General features: G+C 37.6%; 1 protein-coding gene across 10 annotated transcripts in view; it reads left to right on the top strand.

Annotated features, from left to right (window-relative positions):
* The window catches only part of LTBP1 (latent transforming growth factor beta binding protein 1), a 188,647-nt gene that overhangs the window by 45,023 nt on the left and 116,903 nt on the right, over positions 1–26,721 (top strand). For 7 of the 10 annotated variants that reach the window (XM_050315045.1, XM_050315039.1, XM_050315040.1 and 4 more), the window contains 2 exons: positions 2,320–2,489; positions 21,245–21,412. In XM_050315045.1, the coding sequence (XP_050171002.1) occupies positions 2,320–2,489; positions 21,245–21,412 (338 nt within the window). Of the gene's footprint in view, positions 1–2,319; positions 2,490–21,169; positions 21,413–26,721 lie in introns of those variants that run through there. The other 3 variants (XM_050315044.1, XM_050315043.1, XM_050315042.1) reach the window with 1 other exon arrangement.

Here is a 26,721-nt window from a genome sequence, read left to right as displayed (position 1 = left end):
TCTACAATCACAAAGCTATCTGAATGGATGAGGGGAGAAGAGTGAATATTGTCTACCTGGACATCAGCAAGGCTTTCAACACTGTCTCTCACAACAACCTCATAAGCAAACTTGGGAAGCATGGACTGGGTGAGTGGACAGTGAGGTGGATTGAGAACTGGCTGGATGGCAGATCCCAGAGGGTCCTTGTCAGTGGCACAGGGTCTGGTTTGGGGCTTGTCACTAGTGGTGTCCACCAAGGGTTGATACTGGGTCCAGTATTGTTCATTTATTCATCAGTGACTTGGATGAAGGGGTAGATGCCTCTTCAGCAAATTTACTAGCGATATGAAACTGGGAGGAGTGGCCAATATCCCAGAGTGCTGTGCAGAAAGATCCTGACAGGTTGAAGAGATGGGCAGAGAACAACCAAGGCAAATCAGGGTCCTGAATCTGGGGAAGAATAAAACCCCTTGCAGCAGTACAGACTGGGGGCTGACCTCCTGGAAAGCAGCTCTGTGGAGAAGGACCTGGGGGTCCTGATGGACAACAAGCTGTCCCTAAGCCAGCAGTGTGTCCTTATGGACAAGAAGGCCAGTGGTATCATGATCTGCATTAGGAAGAGCATTGCAAGCAGGTTAAGAGAGGTGATCCTGCACTTCTTTTCAGCTCTGGTGAAGCCCCATCTGGGGTACTGTATCCAGTTCTGAGCTCCTTAGTACAACAAAGACTCAAAGTTCCTGGAGAAGGTCCAGCAAAGGGCAGCAAAGATGATTAGAGGACTGCTAATCAGGGATGATTAGGAAGACCCTGCTTGAATAGTGAGGTTGGACCAATTGATCCCACCAGTGGTTCCTTCAAACCTTAACCGTTCTGGGACTCTCTAATGCTTTACAGTGTGTTATAGCCATAACAAAAAACATTCATCCACCGAAATGGCAGCACCTGTGTCTAGTATTTTGAGCTCTGTTGTCAAGGCCTGCTTATACATTCAGAATAGGCACGCTCGTCCAAGAACAGAAATGGATGTCCTTCGACCTAGGCATCAGGTGAGGTCTGTTAGGTAAAACAGGTTGTGTCAGAATGATTGCATTGACTCTTTAAAGAAATGAAATTCAGTGGTAAGCAGTACTGAAGGCAGCAACTTCAGCTTTATCTCAGGCTGAGGGCTTCCTGGTCATAATTCTTAGCAGACTGTTTTGAATTCTGAGCCTGACCTCCTTAACCCTCTCTTGGGTCAGCTGGTAGGAAACCTCAAGACAACATAGAAAGGACAGTACTCTTTCTTAGTCTGGGGAAAGGACTTTTTCTGAACGTAGTGAGACTGTGTAAGGACTATATTTAAAAAAATTGACTTGGAAGACAGTATGAGCAGTTGTGTTTCTGTTCTACTTACGAGTCACAGAATGTCACTGTTAATGAATGCTCTTTTTCTCAAACTTATCCAAGTTAACAAGAGCATCTTTTGTAGGACAAAACCCCATTGTTTTTTCTAACCACAAATCCATTTGCTACAGCAGTTACTAAGCATCTTGAATAACATGACCAAGGAACTAGGCATTGCTTTGGAGATAAGGGCTGGCTCAGGCTCCACATGTCAGAAAACAATGCAGTAGTCATCTAACTTCTTAGCTGAAACTCAGCAGTCTCACTGCTGTGGGAAAGTGCTGCTCAGCTGTCCTGTATGATATAGGGCTCAAGGGTTACTCTCAGAGGACAGTTATTTACCCTACAGAACTGTGGCTCTGAGGGATGGTTTACAGACTCTCAGTTGAGAATAAAGTGAGGGAGGCTTAAGCATCCCACTCCTCATGCCTTCATTTGAGCAAAGGACAACGTAGTCTTAATAGCCGCTCTTACTAAGTTAGTAATTGATACTGCTCTTTGAGTAACATGTGTCTTTACAATCTGATCTACACTAGCTATGACTTCTATACCTGATGTGAATTGACAGTTGTAAGAAATTGAGAAAGGTTTGAATGCACTGCTGCTCTGTGTGTTAATGAAGTTGAGCTGCAACTCATGTTTTTGAGCAGGGCTTTATCCTGTTCCTTCGTGTTTGCTGAGCTATCTATGATATTTCTCTTACCATGTAAAAAAGGAAGTGATATATCCCTCCAGATTTTATTTGTTGGGTGTTTTTTGAACTGACAAAAGACAATGAAAATGTGAAGTGTGTAGAAAATCAGGTGCTTACTTGGAAGCTAATAAGTTTTGTAAATGGTATTTTGAGAACTTGGAGTACAGATGAATTTGTCTTCGGGGTTTTTACCAGTAGTTTCTCAGTCTAATTTATTAATTCTTACATAATTCTGTCTTTTCTATCTTTTTCCAAAACAGGATGATTTCGTCTCAGACACTGATGATGAATCTCCATCATGGCCAAACACAGGAATATGTGATTAAACCCAAATATTATCCAGTAAAAAAAGTGATTTCAGGAGAACAGTCCACTGAGGGCTCATTACCACTGAGACTGGGCCAGGATCAACCAGCGTCACCTTTTCGATGTGAGTACAACTACGAAAAGCATATTCCCTTCTTTCCTCCCACAAAGCCCTCACCCCTCTTTTTTAAGAACTTGAAATTTTCTGCACTGACACTTCAAGACAGAAAAAGGTTAAAATAATTATACATGAGAATTTTTAGATTAGCACATGCTCCAACATTCTGCATTTTGTGGAGAAGCAAAACAGATTTCCTGGATTCATAGTTGGAATTTCATCATGCTATTTCTAGATGATAGTTTTTCCTTCAGATAAAAGGTGCTTTGTGAAGACTTTGCTAGAATAGGCATAACTATGAGTGTATTCACTGTCAGTATGATGGATATCCTTTTTGGAAAGCTGGAGTCCAGGACTGTGGTCTCATTGGTGACTATTTTTCTCTATATTTAATTTATTATGTGCTTATGAACTTTTGCACAGTATGGAGGCTGCAAAAGAGTTTCTGCTTCATATTTATTAAAAAAGGATTGTGTAGGTGCCCAGCTTGTGGCCTTGGCTCATGCCCTATTGTGTGGGGAGCTTGAGGACAAGTTTTGGCTTAGAAGATGAAGAGCTTGATGAATTATGGGTTAGGTATTACAGAGCGTCTGCTGGCTTGATTTGAAGAAAAGTTCCTGCAGTTAAATAATGGGCTGATTAACATTGAGACCTTAAGGTACTTGCAGTCTCCTGACAGATTTCCTCTGCTGTAGCAGAGAGAATTACGTTCTGCTGAGATTTTAGGGAAGAGCCTTTACTTCTAAATCTTTAAATATAATTTCTTTGTGTATCTTTTCATTTCTGCATTGCACATCTTTGGGCTCTGTCCATTTATATTGAAATACAACTCTCTGCTTCCTTTTTCACAAGTATAAGCTCATAGATGGTAAATGAGAATATTGCCTCTGATGAGAAGAACAGTGGGCAGCTGGAGGTCTTTCAATTAACATTTTCAGAGTGGTGAAGTATGCTTCTTGCTAAGCAGTAACTCCCTTTCTCAGAAGCATCAGAAATATATTTAATCAGACTGTCAACATGAACTAGTAGTCCCTTTTGCAATTAAGATGATATTGCTTTTCTTCCAATTAGCAGCAATTTTCCTTAAAAAAATATTAGTGGCCACTGGGATTGGATTATGTTCCTCACTTCTGACTCTTGCTACTCAAAGAGTACGCGAATTCCAGGTTGTATAGTACTCCAGTGTTTGAAGTGACTGTTCCTGGCTGGGTTCTGTCCAAAAAAATCCTTACTTTTGCCCCCTTTTTTCAGGCTCTTTGACTTAGTCTACCTGCAAAAACACTCAGTGTTAATTGCAAGTACCAGGCTGCCACTAAATGAATAGGTTCTGTGAGATTTTTTTTCTTCTTCTATAGTAGAATGAGAACTTCATCCAGCTGTTTGACAAAGGAGCCAGTGCTTCCACTTCTTTCTAGCTTATTTGAGCCCCACTGTTGATTACAGTATTCTGAGGGACATGAAAAGGAGAAGGAAAACCAGAAGCTGAAGAAAAAGAGTATTTTTTATCAAATTCTAAGAAACCCCTCACTGAGCAGTGCTTTAGTAAAACATTCTACCCTTGTCAAAAAGCTTATGACTCTTAAAACTAACGGAGGACAGGTAGTTAAAACAGATTTTACGGCCTGATAAGATCATCCATGGCTTAAGTGTTGACTTAGAGGTAAAGTGCAGGGCTAGGTGTAAGGCTATTTAGACAGTGTTGAAATTTCTGATACTGGGCTCTTCAGCAGCCTAAAAAAGGTCATAATACCTGTTTTGCCTCCACTTCTACATCTGTGACGTAAGAGTCAGTGATGGCAACTTGTGATGAAGCAATTTGGATATTTAGTAGTTCAAAGGGCACTTTGAGCTTTGTTATTAGAGTTTAAGGTTGTGTATTCCTTACCTGATGAGGAGACCTAGAACTTGGCTAGCTATATCTATTTAGGGTGACTTCTGGTTTCTGGAGGTGCTGGAATGAACTCCTAAGAATAGAAGATTACTTGTTTTGCTAAAAAGTGAGTCTTAAACTTCAACTGTCAGTATTTTCATGTTAGGGATGTTTGAATTAATTACAATGAGGTAAGATGTGAACCTTCATGTCAGGTGTTCTATGATAACCACCAATATGCAGTTCCTAGTCCTGTCTTGAACAGAGAGATGAGCTCTGTGAATTAGTTTGTACTTAAGTCACAATTGATGTTGTCTAGTTAATTTAGAGTGGCTGATGATCTCAGGGTGTTTTGTCACTGCTCTTAAATGTATAATCTTGTTCAATGGCAGAGTCTCCTATTTCATTGAGCAATGGACTTGGTAATGACAATGTGGAAATACTTGAAAAGGAAGAGGTGGAAAATGTAATAATTTTACTAAAAAAGCAAAGGCAAAAAGTTTGTACTGAATGCTTCACAGTTTTTTTTATGTTATCATTACGTAATTTTTTTTCAAAGAGAAAAAATAGTAACCAGGTAATACTTAGTGGTATTGCCCAAGAGTTCATAGTTATCAACTAACATGGAGTGCAAAGCAAGTCATTCTGTTATTTTTTTCCTGAATGTTTCAATGCATTTTACTGTAAGGTATTAAAACTGTGACAGAGATTGGCATCTGTGAAAGATGTATGCCATAGAACAAATTTTTGTTTTCTAGGTATAGCTACAATTGGTATTTGTGATTTTTCTCGACTCCTCTAGGTTATTTTCATCTGGTGACATGAAATAGATAGTCCTGAAACTGGAAAAAGTGTCAGTCTTCAGTTACCTTTACTGACAGGTCTGTGCTGGCAGAGGCAAATGAGATGTGGGGTACTAGTAGAAGGGGAGGAAAACTGCCAGCCCTGAGTAGGTGCTTCTGAGCATCTCCTCATTCATAGAAAGTCAGTCACATTTGAATGCCCCAAAATAGTGTTGTAAGATCAACATTTTTTACCTTACTATCTCCAAAAACTGAAGATTACTCACTTGAAACATTTTTCAATAAAAATTAACTTAAGGTTCCTCCCAGAATGTTTATTCTGTATTTACGAGCAGTTTCCCTTCTCTGATAATGTTCAGAACATGCAGTATAGTAGTCTTATTAAAGACAGCAAATGTTCTGTTCTTTTTTGGGTTTTTAGGCTGAATTTTACTGTGAAGTTATATATCACATCTACAGAGCTTGAAAATTCAGTAAGCCATTTGGGTTCCAATAATAGGATTTGAAGTTACCCTGGGTTGTGAAATCAATTTACCTGGCAGTAGCCATTTCTACTATCAAGCGTTTTGAACTTCTGTCCTGTGGGATACAAGCCATCTCTAAAGACTAGCTAGCATAAGGAGTCATAAAGCTTACATAAAAATTTTAATTTCTTACCACTAAATTTGAAATTCTGATTCACTGTGGCTAATAGGTGAGGCTGTTGAAATTGTTCATAGTGATTTTTTCAAAGGGCTCACACTACATTCAGTATAGAAGGGAAATAAAATCAGGACTCACAAGTATGATGGTGAATAATTTTAAAGTGTTTGTTTCTAGACCTGAAATGCTCTTCAGCTTGCATGCTTCTAAATAGTCTGTAAAAGATATTACACTACAAAGCATTGATCATATTCTATTTAATCATTATGCTGTTATATTTAAGCTACTGCAAATAATCATCAGATATCTTTGTATTGAATTAGCAAATATTTAAGGATAAGGCTTTGGAAATTCAGAGACTTCTCAAACAAATAAAAATTACTCGTGTTGAATAGGCTGACAGCTACAGAGAAAGTATAAACATGGTTTTGTGCCACTAGGAAGACTGAATATGTAGTGATAAAAATTAGCTTGCAGTGGAATTGATATGATCAGCAAATAAAAATGGATCCATCGTGTGGATCTCAACACTTGTAATGTAAATATCAAAAATACGATAATATGTAGGTGAGGTCAGCCAAATATAAGTCTTATAAGCCAATATATAAGCTCACCATGAACTGAGTAATTCTCAAGAGATGCATTACTTGCTTAAAAGTACATACTGTCACACTTGACATGTAATCTGCCTAAATATTTAGAATGCCAGAGTTAAAAATTCTCTAACAGTAGCAATGGCAGCAGCACAGAAATTTCAACTGTAAAATTTTACTTGCAACCTAGTAGCCTGTAAAACAGGAGGAAGATATTTTTAGTAATTCAAGTACATCTATCTCAGACATTTCCTACTACTCTCTTAATGACACTGTTAAATAGTAATTACTAGTCAGCTGGGCAAGGATCCTCTAAATATTTAATCAGTGCTTATCTCCCTGGCTTTATAAAGGCAATGCTGAAGAAAATTAGTTAAAGGAATTCTGTGCTTTTTCTCTTGGTCTAAGATGTAGAAGTATAAGATAATAAACAAATTTTAAACTGAACATACTTTTCCTGGAATTCCTTTCAGCATAGTTTTTGTGAGAATCGTTCATTACAGGGGTAAGAGGCTGGCAAGTTCTCATTTTCACTCTACCCACTTCTGGTGCTAAATGGTTCTTCAGAAAATGCAGGCTTCATTTTCCAGCCAGAGATGGTTGAGGGCTAGTTTTTAGTGGCATTGTGCATTTTTCTCATTGAGCTGAAAAAAGTGAAATCAGTTGCCTGCGTATGTAGGACAACTTTGTTCACCAGGCTACAGTTCCCCATGAGTACAATGATGATGCCACGACTTCTCTGTCTTAGAGGCATGTCAAGAAAATATATTAATTAGTGCCTGAGGTGACCACAGAATGTACTAAAAGCAGAAAAAAAATTCAAGAGGAGCAATAAAGTACTTTACCCGAACTGGAATGTTATCATGTGAAGTAAATAAAGCATGTGTTTATATAATGAAGTTATCCAAAGGAAGAAGGGAGGATAAGAAGGAAAATGAGACTAATCTCTCTGTTCAGGAATACAATATGACAAGTATGTGAATTTTGCAATTGAAGTTGTGTGTTAAGTTTATAAAATTAAATACTGTGGCAGACTTTTTTCCCTTCTTTTAAGTAGATGGAGTTTTTTTGATCTTCACCAAAATTTCTTATAAAATGCATTAAGGAGACTTGCCTCCATTTTAGGTAGTAAGTGAAAATATGTCTTGAATTCAAGTAGCACAGGTTAGAAAATATTCAGTGACATTGGGCTTGCAACTCCCTACTGTGGCTTAGTTGTGTGTGTTGTGACTAGAGGTTGAACTGTATGAACTGTATGAAGATTCGACTCCTAGGATCTGCACATGATTCTGTGGGCAACACTTGAATTCCTGTGTAAAAATGAAGTTGAAACAATATGAAAGTCATGTAATTCTTCTAACTGTGGGTATGTTATATTGCCTCATTTCACAACATAATTTTACATGAGTTTATTTACATGAAATATGGTTAATGTGGAAGAAAATGTCCCAGCATTTACATGTGATGTTGTGATGTGCAGAATACCCTCTTACGAGTTTGGCTTAACAATAGCTTTCCTACTACTGGAAACATAATGCACTGATAACTTAGAGAAGCTCTTCTTTAAGCTCATTCATAATTTACACAAGCTGGTTTCAATGGTGACTTTATAGGTTGATTTGAGCAAAACCAGGAGTCACTTTGAAATTCCAATTTAAACTATTTTTGTGGAATAACACCATTTTGACTTCATTAAGTGGCACTTGGTTCATGAAGGTAGTGTTTCCCCACCAGGAAGTATGGGTAAACAGCTGTAAAAGACATATGTGTTTTACTGTTTAAAAAGTGCACACAGAGATACAACATTTGTTCCATAAACGTGTCTGTATGATTTGACATTCTACCTGAGTTCAGAGTTGACTTCAGAGGAAAGTGTCCCTCTGGTCTTCACTGGGTTAGATATTCTTTCCACCCTTCTTTTGATATTTGCTTGTGGAACTGCTCTGCATAAACATCAAAGTAATTCCCTCACTGGCTCATCTTAACTAGAGCACTGCATCATGATCCTTGTAATTTCTGCTTATCAGTGGATTTATGGATGTTAAACAGTGGAAACTTTCCTAACAAAGTTTTGGGAAATTTGGAGGTAAGGGAGGATGTTATAGCTATACTCTGAACAAGGTGTAACCAGCAGGATAAGGTTGGTAAAAAGAGAATGAAAGTTAGAAGACTAACAAGAAGAAATAACTGAAAAATCACAACATAGTATAATTGGAGGGAATGCAGAGTCAAATCCACTTCAGTCACTCATGGGAACTGACATTCATGTCTTGCTACTAAAGTTGTACATAATCAAATACAAGGAAATAAGGTTAGGAATAATAGGTGTAGAAATGTCCGGGATTTTTTTGTTTTGTGTTCTCAAATGCAAAACATTTGCACGTGTGTTCAAAGTTTTTCTTCCTGTTTGAGAGTTGGGATGGATTTTTCAGGGACGTTCTGAAAAGTTGAAGGAAAAAATTTGATGCTGTCAGCATCGGGGTCAAACAGCACTGTGGTTTTTTTGAGAACAAAACCCAAACAAGTTTAGTGAAGCATCCTTTTCCTTTCTCCCATTTAAGAGCATTACCCATCCTGCTGTGGAACGGCATGGCAATTCTTAGCAGCCATTTAAAGTTTACTTTTGACTCCAGCAGGACTTGGAAACAATAGTCTCAACTCAAGATGTAAATTAAGTGGCTTAACCAGATTCACACTAAAGCAGCTAACTCTATCAAAGCAAGCAGCACATTTACTTGGCTTTTGCTTCAAAAATCAAGTGACATATTCTGAAAAAATAACTTTAACAAATGAATGTCACTTATTTAGCAATTATAAAAGACTATGGAGTTCTTTGAATACTTGGGAGTCAGAATAGCTCTGTATAAATACAAACTGTTTCATTCAATATGCTATAGCTGTAAGCATTTTAACAATACCCTTTCTAAGCTGTCTTCATGATTGTTTGTGTATCCATGAAAGGCTTACAAGTGACGAGGCCAGTAAATCAGCATCCCAAAAAAAGTACTGTATTTTTCTCTTTTGGACTCTCAAAAGATTTTATGGCCCTGAGGTCATCAATTGAATGTTTGTGTGACAGGCAAAGGCTGATGGTGCTTTTATAGAAATGATTTTAAATGCTGCATTCACCCAAAAATGAATTATCATCTTTATACTTTAAAACATGAAGACAGAGACTGATATACAGCACCATGCAGAAAAATGTTTGAAAACCAGAATGGTGATCTGGCAAACAGAATTAAAATCAGTTCAAAGTGTACTGTAACTGGGGGAAAACATAGATTGAGAGAAATGTATCTTAACTGCTGCAATGGAAGAGAATTGGCTCCAAATCCAAAAATTTCTCAAGAAGAAAAACAGAGATTTTCCAGAAAATTCTATGAGGGAAAACCTCTATGATGTGTTTGAAAAATGTTAATTTAGGTGGATATAGAGACTGATTGAGCCCACACAAACATGGAAAGTCCCTTAGCCTAGGTAACTCCAGACTTGCTACGATACAAGTCTTTGATACCGAGAACTGATTCTGATTGTTGCAAGTAGCTGAGTCTGGTTTTCTTCACAGGAGATGTAATAGTACTCTTCTCTATCAGTACCATTGCCTGTGCCACAAGGAATGAACAAATATTGACAAAAAAAAGTACTGCAAGAAGAATACTACCCAGTGATTCTGAGATTTCAGAATCAGTGACATCCTTGTTTCTGTTGTCATTTTTTCCCTCCTCAGAAAATTAAGGGGGGAAAAAAAGGTCTTGGCTTCATGCAGTGCTGAGAGAGAATATTTTTAATGGTGATTCAGCATGCAGAGGTGGCTATGTTCCTTTATAACTTAATTCCATGACGTCCTGTCCTTTGTCACTGTTTACAGTTTGTTGACTTCCTTAGTGCTGTTCGGTTGTTTCCTTTCGGGAAATGGAATGTTAAGTGCATGTACTTAGTAAGGTAATATTACTTTAATTTTTATTCACTTTTCTTCCTCGAAATGATAAATATTGATTGTTGCGCTTTAGACTTCTTTTCTCATTTAAGAGAGTTGCTTATGTTGCTTATGTCTGTCTCAAGAAATTATTTTCTCAAGAAACAATGGTGTTCCAGCTTAAAACCTGTAATACTGTTGAGTACTATTTGTATTACTGTTGTGAAAGAAGCCTAAGTAATTACCTTAGGCAAAATGCATAATTTTGAATGAGTGAGATCAGGTGGGAATGACTTATTCTCAGTGTATAAAGGCTGAATTCAGACCTTCTTGAAAGAGTCTTGTTGATAAAGTGGGCAGTGGCATTGTATTTAGCTGGTAATAATAAAGCTCCTGTATGGCTGTAAGTTTGTGTGTAAAGATGTTCACTACCTGAAGTACCTTCCAGCAGAAAGTTGCTTGTAGTGGCTTGTGCAGTCACTGCTGCTTCATTACAGCTGAGATAGGGATTGTGTAGACTGACCTTCTGCCTTAGATGTATGTCTGTGTTTAAATGTGGCTTTTTGGCTTTTGTTTCCATATCCTTCCAGTGAAAACCTTCTGGGTCCAAATATGCTTTGGTGCATAAGAAGCTAAATAACCTGAGTGGAAGCTAAAAACACTTGTACATCTGAATACTGTGCTGGTTTGCTTACAGCTGGAGTTGTATCCAGCCCCAAACCTGAAGTGTGGATGTGGACTTTGAAGCATGAGACTCTTGAACAGCTTGAAGTTCTGTTTCACAAGAAGTGCTTCACTCTGAAAAAGACAAGTTATTTGGGTTCTAATATTTTGCAGTTCACACCTGAAGCTGCAGCTGAAGCACTTGACTGCCTACCTATCCTTAGAGGGGCAGTCAACTAAACTCTCCTGCAGGATTAAGCTCTATAAGCGGTGCTGTAGCATAGTCATAGTGGTGTCTGGAATCCAGCTATAGTGAAGAGTCACCCAGATCTTCAAAGAAATGTGTCTGAGCCCTAAATGGATTTGAACTAAGCAGTCTTATGTCCTCAGCATTTCCTGTTTCATGAGTTGGGCACAGTCTACTCAGTGTGCTGGTTAGGCTGCCTGCTCCATGCAATTAACTTTTGTTGTCCCTTGGAAAAGAGACCTAGGACTGATTAGCTGTAGAACTCGAGGCTTAAAATCAACTCCTTAGCATCATATCCATTTGTGGATACCTTTAAACCCAATAAACACAAAACAGATTAAAAGAATTATTACCCAATAAGTTTAGTTGAATGGAGTTGAGGTCGTTCTATCAGACATCAAACCACTAAGCAGTGTCTAATTTATTTGGCTTAGTACCTTTTTCTGGATCATTCTGAACTATGTGAAGGGAAATTATAGTTATGTTTCTCATTACCAACTATTGATTGGAGTTCTTAACAATAATTTAAACAGGGAGTATGGCTGTAGTTTAAGATAGGGTGTTCATTGCCTGAGTATTGCATATAAAGAATATTTGTAGTGGTAAAAAAGACAAGGAAGACAAAAAGGGGTTCATAAAACCTGCTGACAGAGATCCTAGACTTCAAATCTATGCTATGCATTTACACAGGTCAAAAATGATGGTAATTTCTGTGAAGTCTTCTGACTTGCTCTTAAAAAGGCTGTGTCGGTGAGGGAATTTGTCAGCAAAGGGTTTCCGCTGGCATGTGAACAGAATTATGAATGTCTTTCTAAACAATATTGGCACTTGTGCCTACATGTACTCTTTTGCTACTTGTAATTGACAGCCATCCATATAAAACACAAGAGACCTGTGTTGTAGACAGCAGAGAGTTTGTCAAAATTAATGAAGGAAACCTACTTGAATGAAGCAAGTGTTGCTGTAATAAATGACTTCAAACGGTACACTGTTCACATTTATCTTAAACTGAGATTAAGAGAATGGAAGAGTGGGTTACTTGCGTCTCCTAGAATATCCCATAAACTTTGCTGTATTTTAGTGTCTTTTGAAGGGTGGTAGGAGTGATGATAAGGAAGACAGCATAATTGTCTCTGTTCTATTCTGTGACAGAGAGCAAGCAAGAGTTTGTATCCCTGTGATAATCAGAAAGGAAAAGACTTTTCCAGATAACTGAAAAGAAGATATCTTCTTCCTTACCCTCGAAGCATCAAATTTTCTGGATGATTTATTTTCCTGTCTCAAGCATGCTGAAGAAGCAAGAAGGGATTAAAAAGAGGGCAAAGAAACAAGTGCCCAAGAGAAGCAGGAAGTCTGAGAGCTCAGTTCAGATTGGAGGGAGAAGATTGTGGTAGGAGCACCTAAACAAGATAGGAGAAAACGATGCGAAGATGTAGTGACATGGCTAATCAGAAAGAGTTATATAGAGAAGTGTAATAGTGGCAATAAGAATGGCAACAAAAAAATCTCCGTACACTCCTGTTCGGTTACTGTCACACGCTGAATTGTGTTTTGCTTTTTTGGAAACCCTTTTGGTTTGCGTGGAGGCAGTAGAACTGAGTACTTGAAAAGTGACCAAATGTCAAAGTTGCATTAGCTAATAAAATATTTGTAAGATTATACAAATGCAACAAAAATATGAGTTACGGAAACGACAACAACTAGAAGGAATGCTAAATTAATTACATTTCAATAATGCGTTGCTATAGCTGTATAGGTGTTAAATACAGCTTGTACTGTCATCTTGCTCTAAATGTTTGACTGGATGAGTGTGCAGAAGTACACTTCATGCAGAACTGTGGGGTGTACTTTTGAGCATTAGGAGAAGGTGTTGGGTCTTGGATGAAATAAACCTGGATTATCTTATTTTTAATTTTGTTGATGTGTCTTAATTTCTCCCAATTGTTGTGAAAAGAGAACTGGGTGTGAGGTGCACAAGGACACGGTAACAAAGTTTCTGGAAAGAGCAAAGATACCTACCTTCAGGAAGAGTAGCTCATTATATATTGAAGCCAAAAATCAAATTACTTAGCTGTGCCTTGCCTTTTTGAATCTATGTAGTTTTCAGACTTGTTTGTGCTTGTGACTTAGAGAAAGAATAAGGATCATATTCTACCTGATTTTTAGTTGGATGAGGTTTGAATGCAGGAGATTTTACTCCTATGCTCTGAGCAGAGTAAGGACTGAGTTCAGTCCTGCTAAGGTCATGCAAACAATGTTCAATACTTGCTTTGCTGGGATGATACCTGTATCAGTAAATCAGAAAGTTATTTGGGAGATCTGTGCCCCTTTGGCCTAGCCTGCAGATTGGTTCTGAGTATGAGGTATGAGTAGTGCACTGCAGGGAGAGAAAAATAAGTTATACCAATAGAAGCATTTTATGTAAAGCTGTATTAAGTAATTATACTGTTCTCTCCAACACTAATCAAACTTCAGCTACGGTATAGTGTGGTTTTGGACAGCGTATTTAAAGAAAGATGAGGACCAAGTGAGGGGTATCAAAAGCAAAACAAAAAGGATGGATATCTGCAAAATATCACAATCATAGAATATGCTGAGTTGGAAGGGACCATCCTCAAGAGTCACACCATGTGCCTGCAACTATGATCCAAATGCTTGAACTTTGCCAGGCTTGGTGCTGTGACCATTTCCTCGGGGAGTCTGTTCTGGTGCCCATCCACCCTCTGGGTGAAAAATCTCTTTCTGATATCCAGCTTCACCTCCCGTGACACAGCTTCAGGCCATTCCCTTGGGTCCTGTCACTAGTTACCACAGAGAAGAGATCAGTGCCTGCCCCTCGTCTTCCCCTCACAAGGAGGTTGTATCTGCAATGAGTTGTCCCCTCAGTCTCCTCCAGTCTGAACAGACCAAGTGACCTCAGCCTCTCTGCTCATGGCTTCCCCTCAAGGCCCTTCACCATCTTCATTCCCCTCCTTTGGACACTTTCGGAGACTTTAATATCTTTCTTATATTTGGTTGGGAAAGATATGGCCTGTTACACTGGGAAAAGTTTAGGTGGTTTTGGTCTGGTGAAAATGAGACTGAGGGAGAAAATGAGAGATGGTAGCAGTTGTCAAGTATGTTAGAAATTGATCCATAGAGGAATAATGTCTTGTGGGAGTTTGCTGTGGATAAAGCAGGTCAGTAGTACGCTTGAATTGCTACAAAGGAATTGTGGGTTAGTTATAAGGAATACCTTTGTAATAAGAAAGGCTAGAGCACTGTAAAAAATTGTTCAAGGAGGCTGTGGAATCCGCAGAATAGAAGGAGTTTGACGATAGTCTGGACAAACTTTTTGATTAATATTGCTGTTTTATTGGGAAAAAGAAGAGAGGAGGGGTGACCTCTCAGTCTCTTTCAGTCCTTTCTGTGCCTCACAAGGTCTGTAGTCCTCTCAATGTGTAATCTGAAATTTAGGGAAGATCTGCCTCTGGTCTGTATGTCAGTCTAGTGTGTCAGTCTCTCTTTTTTGTTTTCTTTTTCCTGATTGTTTATTTTCCTTCTTCTTCAGCTTCTAGCATTAGAAATCTTCAGATGGTGGTATTCCTAAAATATGTGATAGCTAAGTTCAACTTGTTTTCATCTTTGGGAACTAGGTTTTTATTTTTTTTTTCCTTTTGTTTCAAATTGATGACTAAGTGGTGACAAGGCAGAACTTCCTCATATATTGTCACAAGTGGAAAAAGGTAATTTGGCAAAAATTCTGAGAGCTTAACTATTTTACTTGCGTGGTTGATTTTTATACCATGTCATCTTTCCTTTTGGCTGAACAAGCATATGTAGTAGTAAGGACTAAACCAGGTGGACTGGTGAAATAACTGGGAGACATCTGCTTTAGGAAATGAGTAATTTCCTTCTGCTTCTTTCCTTTTTTTTTTTTTTCCTTTCCTGTCACCATTTAACTACGAAAAAAGAGGGTGTGGGTCATCTGAGAATTTAAAATGTTGAATGTATATTAGCTGTTTAAAAGCTAATTTGCTTTGATTTGAGAAGATTGAATTTCAAAGCTCTCCTCATGCATCATGGTAATAATTAAAAAAAATGAAATAGCCTGAGATAAACTACCCTCATTGGGAAGAGAATGTAATTTTAAGATCGAATCTGCAGGTCCAATAACATTGTGTAGATAAACATATGAAAACCTACTGGATTCAGTGCAGAAGTAGGGTGTCATGAAAAGAGAGTAGTGTATATCATTCCTGGAGGTACTAATGGAAAGCCTACAGTTCTAGTAGTTCTGTTTCCTCAGGAGATTTGCCTCAGGATAAGGATTTGCCTTATATTTGTCATAAGTGAAGGTATTAAAATAAACCCTCAAACCATGACAAACAGCAACAACAAAATCTAAAAAACCTCACCAAATACCCATAACCCCTCTTAAAGTAGCTCAGAAATTTTTGTTCAAAGATTATGGGATATATATGTGTAAGCTGTACTGCGTATTTGGCTGGTAGAAGCCATTTCTTGTATGTGGGTTGTTTGTTTTTTTTTTTTTAAATTTTGTTGTGAATCATTTTGATTAGATCACTATGAAGCACAAAACCATCATGCACACATTAACATCAGTGTTTTTTGACATGTTAAAATATTTTATTCTCTTTGCCCCACTTGACCTATGTAGTCATCTTTTTAACTGAATACCAGTTCTGCTTTCACTTGTGTTGTTAGCCCATTGTCTTCCCACAGAACGGGGACATGCCACAAATCATCTGAGCTCCACTACAGCTATTGAATGCTGTCAGAATGTTGGAGCGGTGAGGGCAGCCATTAACCCAAGAAAAAATAGTGTTTATAGAAATTCTTCTAGAAAGAAACAAAGTCTGAGTTGCATTACACAGGGACACAGGAGGTTGAGGAGGAATTCTTCCCCTTACACAACTCTATCCAGGCACAGCTGTGTGAGCCATTGTGACCACCTGGACATACAATCTGCCACCTGCCTTGTCTTAACTCATTCACCTTTTCTGATAATGCAGAAAAAAAAAAATCAGTTTGCCATAATGGACAGTGGGGGCAGAAGGGACTCTATGAAGAAATACTTTTACTCGTATTTTCCATTTCTCCTGCAGTTGTTGTTGCTAAACCATAAATTTATCACAGCAGGAGCTTGCTGTGTTCATGATATTATATCATAGTGACTTACGGAGATGGAAAGAAAATCACATATATATGGTGCCAACTTTCAACTAAAATCTCATCACTTTAGCCAGACATCTTTCTTTTTTTAATCTGGCTCAAGAGTTTTACAGATTTTGGAAATTCTGGGTGCATTCTTCTGCTGATCTCTTTTGACAAATATATTATGGAGCTCTTAAGTTCAAGTGAGTCTGGACTATGAGGCAGGATGATGGAGCTGTTGGCTGAGTATCCTCATTGTGTGTTTGCTGCCTAGCTCAGGGATGAAGCTTTATCCAGTATTAATAATCTTGTTTATCCTGTCTTTATTAAAACAGCAGTCTGAGTTTGTCTCCAGTTCTACTTTTTTTTTTCAGTAGCTTTGCTATTTATTTGGTGCTTGTGTCTTCTACTTTTGTAGTCTTTCATTAGACTTATTTATTTATCTGCTCTCACTTTTGCATTTCTTCAGTCTGGCATTATACTTAAGAGCATAGTGAGGTGTTTCATTTCCACATGTTTAAAATTGGTTTTGAAGACTTTATGATAAATTTCTCTCTCTAAATTATCCCAGGTGTGTTGCTGTAGCACCATCATTTTTTTTCCAGAAATGAATTTGAGATAATCTAAGGTGCACATTTTGTCATGTCTGAGTGGCATCATCAGTAAAGGTTCTGGAATTTAAAGAGCAAAATAATGTATATGCTTCCTTAAAAGTACACTGTCCTTTAATACGATCTAGTCCAAAGTCAAAAGAGGTCAAGGCTATAGCAGTAATGGTCTTTTTCTAGCACGAAATTATGGGTTTTAACATTAATACTGCAAAATCAGCTAAGAGATATTGAAAGATATAATTTCTCCTTTAGAATTAAATTTTCCCCTTTGGAGAAGAGGGAGAAAAAAACCCAAATACAGAAGGGAAGAAAGATTCAAGGAAGTCCAAGAGTCTAATCTTGAAGTTTCTGCTAAAAGCTTCCTTTTAAGAAAAGGGTTTGTGGTCTGTTTTCAGTTTAAATTTGGTTGTATTAAGCTCACTGTTAAGGTCCCTAAACCTCAGAATTTGTGAGGATAGTACTGTCAACTTAGGTGCAATGCAGAGAAGAATGATAATAACATCATCACCTCATACACTGGTCAATTTTCATTTCAGGGACCATCATTGGCTTTGTATCCTTCCTAAATGTCTCCAGAAGAATTGAAGTTAAAAGATGTGGCCTGATAGCCGAGGAGAAGAAAATAAGTGTCATTAGAGTTTTCATAAATCTAAAAGGTTGAGAAAATATTCCCACGTCTAAAGAATATGAAGCTGTCTTATTTCTATCTCTTGCAACAACCAAAACCGAAATATCTGAGAATTAAATGTGTTTTATAGCAAAATAAGTAGCATATCTCATGTGATGGGTGAAAAACTGGCTGACAGGTTGGGCAAAAAGGGGATTACATGAAGCTGTCAACTGGATTTCTATAGAGCTCCATTCTAGGGCCAGTGCTCTTCAATGCAGTTTTGGGTGCCACAATAGAAGAAACCTGTAAAAGTACGAGAGAGCATCCAAAGGAGGGCAACAAAGGTAGTGAAGGGCTTTGAGGGGAAGCTGTGTGAGGAGCAGCTGAGGTCACTTAGTCTGTTCAGACTGGAGAGTCTGAGGGGAGACCTCATTGCTGTCTCCACCTTGCTTGTGAGGGGAAAAGGAGGGGCAGGCACTGTTCTCACTGTGGTGACCAGTGACAGGACCCAAGGGAATGGCCTGAAGCTGTGTCAGGGGAGGTTTAGGTTGGGTATTAAAAAGAGGTTTTTCACCCAGAGGGTGGTTGGGCACTGGAACAGGCACCCCAGGGAAGCGGTCACAGTACCAAGCTTGACAGAGTTCAGGAAGTGTTTGGACAATTCTCTCAGGCACACGGTGTGATTCTTGGTGTCATCCTTTGCAGGGCCAGGAGTTGGACTCTATCTTCGTGTGGGTCCCTTCCAACTCAGGATATTCTGTGAAAAACATTGCTGAATAATGATAGAATATTTGTAGGGACTAAGGCTTGCACCATGTTCTTTGTTAAGACTTATTCCTTGAAAAGCTGCACTTAAGTATTCTTTCATGGTTGTTTGTTTTTTTTTTTTTTAGATACTGATCTGTGTTTTTGAAACTACAGTTCAACTACTGTTACTCTTAAACTTAGATTGGGAGTAACTAATATTTTCTCATCTGAAAGGATAGAAAGGCAAACTTTACAATTTCCACTGAGTCTCATACTAAGACATCTCTCCCCCTAAAATACTTGTGCTACAGGTTTTTCTGGTAAAATCTAGACTGTGATAATTTTTGTTGTTGCTGTTGTTATTATGAATATTATACCCAAGATTTGCTGCAGCTCGGCACTCAACACCATAGTACAGAATACTGTGGAAGAGGATTAAGCCATTGTTTAGTTTCACTTATACTGACTTACTGACTGTTTCAAGAACGTAACTTGGGCTGGACACTGGGTGCATGAATGGTCTTTGCACTGTAGGTCCAGTCGCATTCAAAAGAGCCAGTTGGGTTCATGAATAGTACGATTTATTGAATGCAGCATTTGCAGATGGTTCTTTTGGATTGCTGGTGATAAATGCATTAACCTCATAGTAGCTATATATAGCGCTAACAATACCATTGCAATCACAAGCTTAATATCCTGTGTCAACTCAGCATAGTGAGGATGCAAGGCTTGCCAGAAGATGTCCCTTCTGGGAAGGGTGGGGACAACTAACCTGTTGATCTGTACCTGCATTTCCATGTCAAATTGTCATCCCCTAGTTAGACAGAAAATTGGGATGCTTTTTATACCTTATTAACCACTGTTGTGCAAAGTGCTGTGGGTGGGACTGTGGTCAAACCTTCTGTTCTTTGTGGTTTGTACAAAATATTTCCAGGTGTCAGGTAGAAGAACGAGACCACGCGGCCTCAACGTTCCTCCCCAATGCCATGGCAACACAAAGCACATGACCTTCATCCAGTTTCAGTATTGGCTCACATATTGAGCTCTGCATTTTCTTCACTTCTAGCACTGACAAAGCCAAAATATTTTGTTTTTAGCTAAGCTGGAAAATTTGTCAAGGTCCCCCAATACTGGTTTCTACCGTGTAGGCAGGACTGACTTTTGTGACTCAACTAACCATGTTTTTTTAATTAGATCACATCCTAAAGGAAAAATATTGCTAAAACATCTGAAAATATAAAATACAAAATGGACTCTTTTCTTGGAAAACATATATATATAACTTTGCAAATAAAATACAAAGATGGCAATATTGCTTGTGAAGCTGTGCTTAACAAAAGCAAAGCCTAGAAGTTCTACCCTCAGCAGTTCACAAGTCACTTATCAATTTACTGGTAAAGGCGTATTAATTTTTGTAAGAAATGCTTGGCGTGCAAGAAACCAAGGTATCTTCTAAATCCACTAAAATCACAATATTAACCTTTAATTGAAATACTTTATTCCTGTGTCTGTCTAGTCTCTACTTTTTCTAACCATTGTTAAGGGAGAATAAGGTGGGACCATATGCACTACAGCTGCTGTTCAAATAGAGGAATGCCTTTACTGTAGACAAAACAGTTGGCACAGTTGCTTTAATTTATTTGTTTATGAAGAGCCAGAAGTAAGAAGGCTTTATATTCTTTTGAAGTGGGAAGATTTTCATAATTTTCTTGAGATTTTCAAAAAATGTTTGTCCAGAGGGTATTTTATAAACTAGGTCAGGCGACTATCCAGCAACTTTTTTATTTCTATGACATGAGGAAGGAGATTCTTCTCTTTCTCTGCATCATTTCTTGGCATTGTTAGGTTTGATATGAAAGTATTTATTAATAGTTTCCACAAAGATGCTATTATATATTTACAAGAACTTGTTGAATTTATTAGGAAGTATGCAGAGGACAAACTGTTTTCTTTTTAAATAATTGCAAATGGAATCTGTTCCTTTTCCTAATTTTCCTAATGAACAGTTTTAATATATTTTTTGTCTTCAACTGTTAGATGTAGAATCAAATACATCTGGTTTTAAATATAATTCTGTGAAAAGAAATTCTTCTAATTAGCTTAATTTAAAAGTTAGTGTTTGTGCAGTCTTTATTGCGTTCAAGTTTTTAAAATGACTGTGAGGAAGTATATGGAAAATGGCTAGATTCTCTTTTTTATCTTTCATTTCAGTATTTTAAAGCACTGATACTTCTCATGCTTTTCTCGGAGCTATTTATTACTTAAACAAAGGCTGACAGCAAAGATCAGTATGTAAATCCTTGTGGAAAAATAGTGCCAAAAAACTGTGAAGAAAAAATGGGTCCAGGCAGCTGCGTCACAAGGTTTGACCACTTCGTGCTGGGGTGCCAGGAGATTTGAGACAGATGTTTTCAGACATGCCGCATGCCTAAAACATTTCCAGGGGTCGAGCTACAAATAGTGACTTAATATGTGCAGAAACAGGAAAAGTATGTAGGAGTACACAAGCGTTTATTCACCTCTAGGTGCACAGCCAGCCTCTTTACATTACATCTGCCTGTCAGGGTTGGCTATTTAAGCTGTCATGCCCTTGGTATTGCTCTTTGTCTGCCTGTGAATAAAGTGCAGCATTGTGATTACTAATCCCACTCCAGTGACTTGACTTTAAATGTGGTTTTGGAGCGGATCCCGGAGTTCTGTTTGCTAAGCTTCCTACTCCTGTTTCAGAGACACCACTGGAGATCTATGAGAGAGAGCACTGCAGACTGCCCTCCTCCTGTAGACCTGTCGCCTTCCCCCCCCCCCGCGCCTTTTTTTTTTTTCCAAAAAACTTTTTGAAGGAAATCAATGGATACCAAAGTGATCTGTTTACTTTTTCTTTTTTCTTTGCCTCCGCTGACAGTGGGAAATCACACTGGTCGGATCAAGGTGGTCTTTACACCCAGCATCTGTAAAGTAACTTGCACCAAAGGCAACTGTCAGAACAACTGTGAGAAGGGAAATACAACCACCCTCATCAGTGAAAACGGCCATGCTGCTGACACTCTGACAGCCACTAACTTCCGAGTAGGTAAGTACTCTGAAACTGTATTTGTCCTTAGCTGTCCTCTCTTGACTAACAGAGGGAGGAGATGTTTTGTTATTAATACCAGTTGTGCATCTGTTACTCTTTGTTTGGAGGGCTGTGCTGAGTAGGAACCATTGTATGTTAGACAAGCTTTCTGGTATCCTTCGGAAATGTTCCCAAAAGTTCCTTTTGTCTCAGAAGAGAAAAAGCTCCCATATTTTTCATCTGAATTTTCAGCTGCAGGGCTGCAACATGCTAAGCTGAAGCTTTTGGTAGAATTCATCCCTCAGAGCTTGTGTTAGTAAATAGAGAAAATGACAGATTCCATGAAAAGTTGTTTCCTCTTTTTTTACTTGTTTAATAGGTATCAAATGCACGTAAAATCTAGCTAACGCAGTGAATTTGTCTTCAAAAATTTGTTCAGCAGTTCCTTAAAACTACAGTCCTTTTTAAGTATGCGTCAGCTTAGAACTTTCTCTTTCTGCTGAAAGTAAATCAGATTTCATATTTGGCATTTTTAGAAACTGAAATAATGTTAAGTCTAATTAAAGTTACTGACGCCAGTAATTTCTTTGTTAATGTTTATTCTTTCTGCTTGCTCAAGAAGGGTATCAACAGTATGCCAGACTAAACCCTATAACTGCTTGACTGTGTTGAAACAAATCCTGAAAGCTATCTAGGGTAATGATTAGCATATTTTAACTGTACACTACACAAGAATTTGTGTGCAAGTATTAGTCTTGTAAGCTAAGGGAAATACAGATATGTGGATACATACCTCTAAACACTGCTAAATTTGTTGTTTTACATTATGATATCCTTAACTGTTCTTGGAAGGTATTTTGTAGTTATCCTGAAAATATGAACATTGTAATTTTAGTCTCTATCTAGTATAAATATAATGTGCAGGCAGTGCTGAGACTGGCCAATATTGCCCTTTTTAAAGTGCACTAAATTTTATGCTCTGAGGGTGGTGGTGGGGAAGCTGTTCCAAATTATTATTCTTTTCATCCAGACAGTTGATACAAAGAGCAGTTCCCTCTTTTAACACTCCTACTAGACTGTCAGACTGTGTGTGAAACCCTTGAAGTTACCAATGCATTTCTGGATAATATGCATATTTGTAAAAGGGTGCATGTTTTGGACTAATAGTAAAATCAGTGTTTTAAACAGCAATACAGCAAATTTTTGGGTTTGTTTGTGGTTGTTTGGAGGCATTAAAAAAGAAAAGGATTTTGTAACGGAATGGTAAATCAAATGCTATAAAGTTGTGTTTACTGCCAATACAGAATTTTTAGCTGTTTTGGCAAGAACAACAGGTAAGTAAGTTTTTTGTTTAATTTTCTGACTACTGTGAAAGGATAGGGTTATTCTTCCCCCTTTTCATTTGACCTAATTTTTTTCTGTTGAAATTATGAAATGCTGAGAACAGGCAGTCATGTAATTTGTCTGCTATGTAAATCTGTGCTGTAACATGACCTTCTCTCAAATACTTGAAAACTTGGAGAGTGGAAATGGACCTGTGAAGACGTGTTCCACACCTTCCTGCCTGGCCTCAGGCCATGCAGCTTGTGATGCACTGTGTACAATGGGCTGCTGGAAATATTCAACAAAAGCAGTCCATAACAGTATTCAGTGAAAAGATAAGGGAGTGTTATGTTTAAAAATGTATAAAAGCAACTTGCTACAAAAGGATAAGGATTTTTAATCTGCCAGCAGCCATCTGTCTTCTCTATTATCTTTGAAAGACAAAAAGGGTTCACCACAGTTCTAAGTGTTGCCCTTTTCACAGAAGAATAAGAAAGATGTCTTAGCTAAGACTTCAAGACTCCAGTTAAAAATGCTGTGTAACATCGTAATAGCTGGAGAAGAGAAATCCTACACCTGTAGATTGAGTTCTTTCACTGTTCTTGGATTTTCAAGAGTTTTTGAATCAAGGATTAATATATATACTACTGGAATAATATTTTATATCTGCTCTCTAACTAGTGCTTCTCATTAGCTTAGGCTTGTCCTAATGAACATGTCTCCTGATACATGAAGCAGAATTAATTTGGGTTTTTGCAGATACTTAACTTTGGTTATATATTTAACATCTGTATTATATTTTACTTGTGCTTTTTGCTTTTGAGTCTCTCTTCTAAAGTTCTTTATTTACTGCTTATCCAAAATGCATGGAAATTATTATTTGGATCATTTGACATTTAAAAGTGCAACCATGAAACAGAATGTCATGTCAGAAAATGCATATTTAAAGCAATGGACAGCACTTTTCAGTATGCTTTTTAAAAAGTATTTTTCTTCCTAAAATCAGGAAAGATAGTCACATACCCTATTTGGAAAACTAACTGCTATTACTAGTAATAGATACATACTGTGAGTGGGGAAATTAAGGAACTGCTTTAGGTTTTTTTAGTTTTAAAGGAATTTCTGTAGCAGGAGCAGCATTCTAGTATACAAGATTGAATTTAGCTTCTCTGATGACAGATTAAGTTAGACTTCAGTTTGCTTTGATCTTATTAATCTATTATTTCTATTAATGAACAAGAGTAAATTTTTTTATTTAAACTAAAGTTTGTGCTGGACTTCGTAAACACTTCCTTTTATTTTCTGAGAAAAATAAGTTGTAATACCTGTAATGAAGATCCTCAAGCTTTTCCATGGGCTATTTCAGGTTTTTAAAATGTGCTGAGTTTGTAATTTCAGCTGAAGCTTGGTACCAGTGAGTCCAGGCAAGGAACAAATCCATTTTCCTGAAAAATTTATAAGATGCAGTTAAACTATTAAAAATAAAAAACCACAACAAGGGACAAACTGGGGAAATGCTGCTTTTCAGGTAGCTGAAATTTTTGGCTCTTGTCAGTGATATCTCCTAGCATTGCAATGGAAGGTGATGAAAGCTTGGTATTTAAAAGGAAGGATCTCCTTGATTGCCAGGCTGCTTCAGTGAAACTTTGGAGGTTTTTGCCATTTTGTGAATGGGATATGTTGCACAGTTAAACTGACCAACCTCCAATATTTCATTGGCTTAGGGAATGAAAGCATTTAATCTGAGTGAAAACTTCTGCTGAATAGATGATTCTCATTATTCTATTGGATTGATGCTTGTGCAGTTTGTATGGTATTTCAGTCCTGATATATCTACAGAGGCTTGTAAAACAGGGTTGATATGTGTGCATAGGAAAGGCTGCAAATAGAATAACACATGCGGTTTCTGTCTCTTTTACTGTTGAAGTTACTCAGTGATGTGTCCTGTTTCTCCTCAAAATTATTCCACATTCCAATTTTTAAATGAATTTTCTTTCTGTAACGAGTGGGAGGACAGTGACTAATTTTTAACTGTAAAATGAAGCACTAAGGGATTAGTAAATGCCCAAAGTAATGTTTTCATGTTCTCCTATTTTTTTCACTATTGTGTATGTGTATTTAATTAGAGATTTACATTCTATTTTTTCCATAGGATCTCTGCCTTATTCGTTGAACAGGAATGACAGAATTTAGTAAAGGAAGCAGTCATTTAATACTTTTTAGGGTTTTATTCACTGTTCATTTGCAACCCTGCATCTCATTTAAACCAGTCATTCAAACTGTTAAAAATGAGAAGTTAAAGTTGCATGTTATTCAATGAAAGTGTGTATCTTTCTGTAGGAATTTTCTGTCTGAGCACTTGGCAGTATCTGTGTCGAACAAGGAGACGGAATCACAGAATTTACAGAGTGGCTTGGGTTGGAAAGGACCTTAGAGATCATCTAATTCCAACCCCCCTGCCATGGTCCAGGGACACCTTCCACTAGACCAGGTTGCTCAAAGCCCCATCCAGCATCTCACCACCATAGTAGTGGTAGTAGTACCACCACAGTAGACTTTCTTTCTAATATCAAATTTAAACCTACCCTCTGTCAGTTTAGAGCCATTCCCCCCTGTCCTATCACTACATGCCCTTGTAAAAAGATCCTCTTCAGCTCTCTTGTAGGCCCCTTTAAGATGCTGGAAAGTTGCTATAAGGTCTTCCCGGAGCCTTCTCCCTCTCCAAGTGAACATGGTGCCCTAAGTTAAAATGTATCTGGTCCTTCATATTTAATCATAAATTTTGAAACTTTCAGCCCAGATCACAGCAATCTGCATAGGATGTTGGAATAAAGCTCAAATTGTGTTGCTTCTTGAATTTTTGCACTTTTCCTATTGTAATTTTCTATCAAATTTTTCCCTCATTTTGTGTGTTGACTTTGTATAAATATTTTTAGATAATTGAGGTTGTTCAGAAGTTTCCAGTTATGTATAAACAGAAACTTCCAAGAAGCAGCAGAAACATTTTGCTCAGATTTTATTTGGACTTCTGTTGAAAGTAATGAAAGAAAATTTGACAAATATATTTGAAAGCAATAGGTTATTCAAAGGAAATTTAGTAAAACAACTCACTATGTAATTTTTATTCTGGAGGAATTTCCTATCTAGAAGAGAGTCTGGAGAGCAATACTTATTTAGAACTATGAAAATTTAAAGCAAACAAAAAGTTGATTGAGTTTCTGAATTTTATTGAGACGTGATCATGAATTACTATCAATGCTGTAGGAGTTAACATTTCTTTTTATTCAAGCACTTTTTAGGTCTTATGAAAGAGCTGTGTTGGTTAAAAATGGCAACTACCTGTAAACAAGCCAGCCTGTTGCCAAACCAGGCAAAGTTGTTTCTTTGCTCCAAGTGATATATACTATACATATCCTACTACACTGAAGAGGAACTCTAAGACTGTGACATTTGAGGAAGATTTTTCAGAACCATTTTGACGAAAAGGCATTTTGTAAATAGTACTGAAAGGTGAATTTGGTGACATGTGAAGGCATATAAAACACCAGCAACTTGTGGAAGTATTTGTATGGATTTTTGAGAATTTACAGTCACAATCTCTTTTGGCAGCTTGCAAGGTGTACACTGTTCAGTTTTCTACCCATTATATTTTACTCTTTGTTTTGTTATAATGGGTTTAGTAAGAGTTGCTAGAATGGCAACTTGTTACAAGAGATGCTTTCTTTTCCCTTTTGAAGTAGTGTTTGCTACTTGGTGAATTGTGTCAGCCTGAGTAGATAACCCATCATGGATGACCTATGTAACTCGTGCCCCAGCAAAACTCTTCCTATGGCTTCATCTGAGACTTAGCAGATGCATATGTAGCTTTTCAAATGGAGGATTAAAAGTAACTGGTAACAAATGTCATGCAGAGATTTTTTTGTGATTAATTTTGGTAACATAACTGGGAACTGATTTTTCTTTTTAATGCTTTTTTTCCCATCTTGATTATGTTCCATCAGACA

This window comes from Myiozetetes cayanensis, unplaced genomic scaffold, assembly GCF_022539395.1.
Source record: "Myiozetetes cayanensis isolate MyiCay16 unplaced genomic scaffold, myiCay2020 scf2-11, whole genome shotgun sequence".
Taxonomy (NCBI): domain Eukaryota; kingdom Metazoa; phylum Chordata; class Aves; order Passeriformes; family Tyrannidae; genus Myiozetetes; species Myiozetetes cayanensis.
This window is presented reverse-complemented; position numbering and strand designations above follow the sequence as displayed.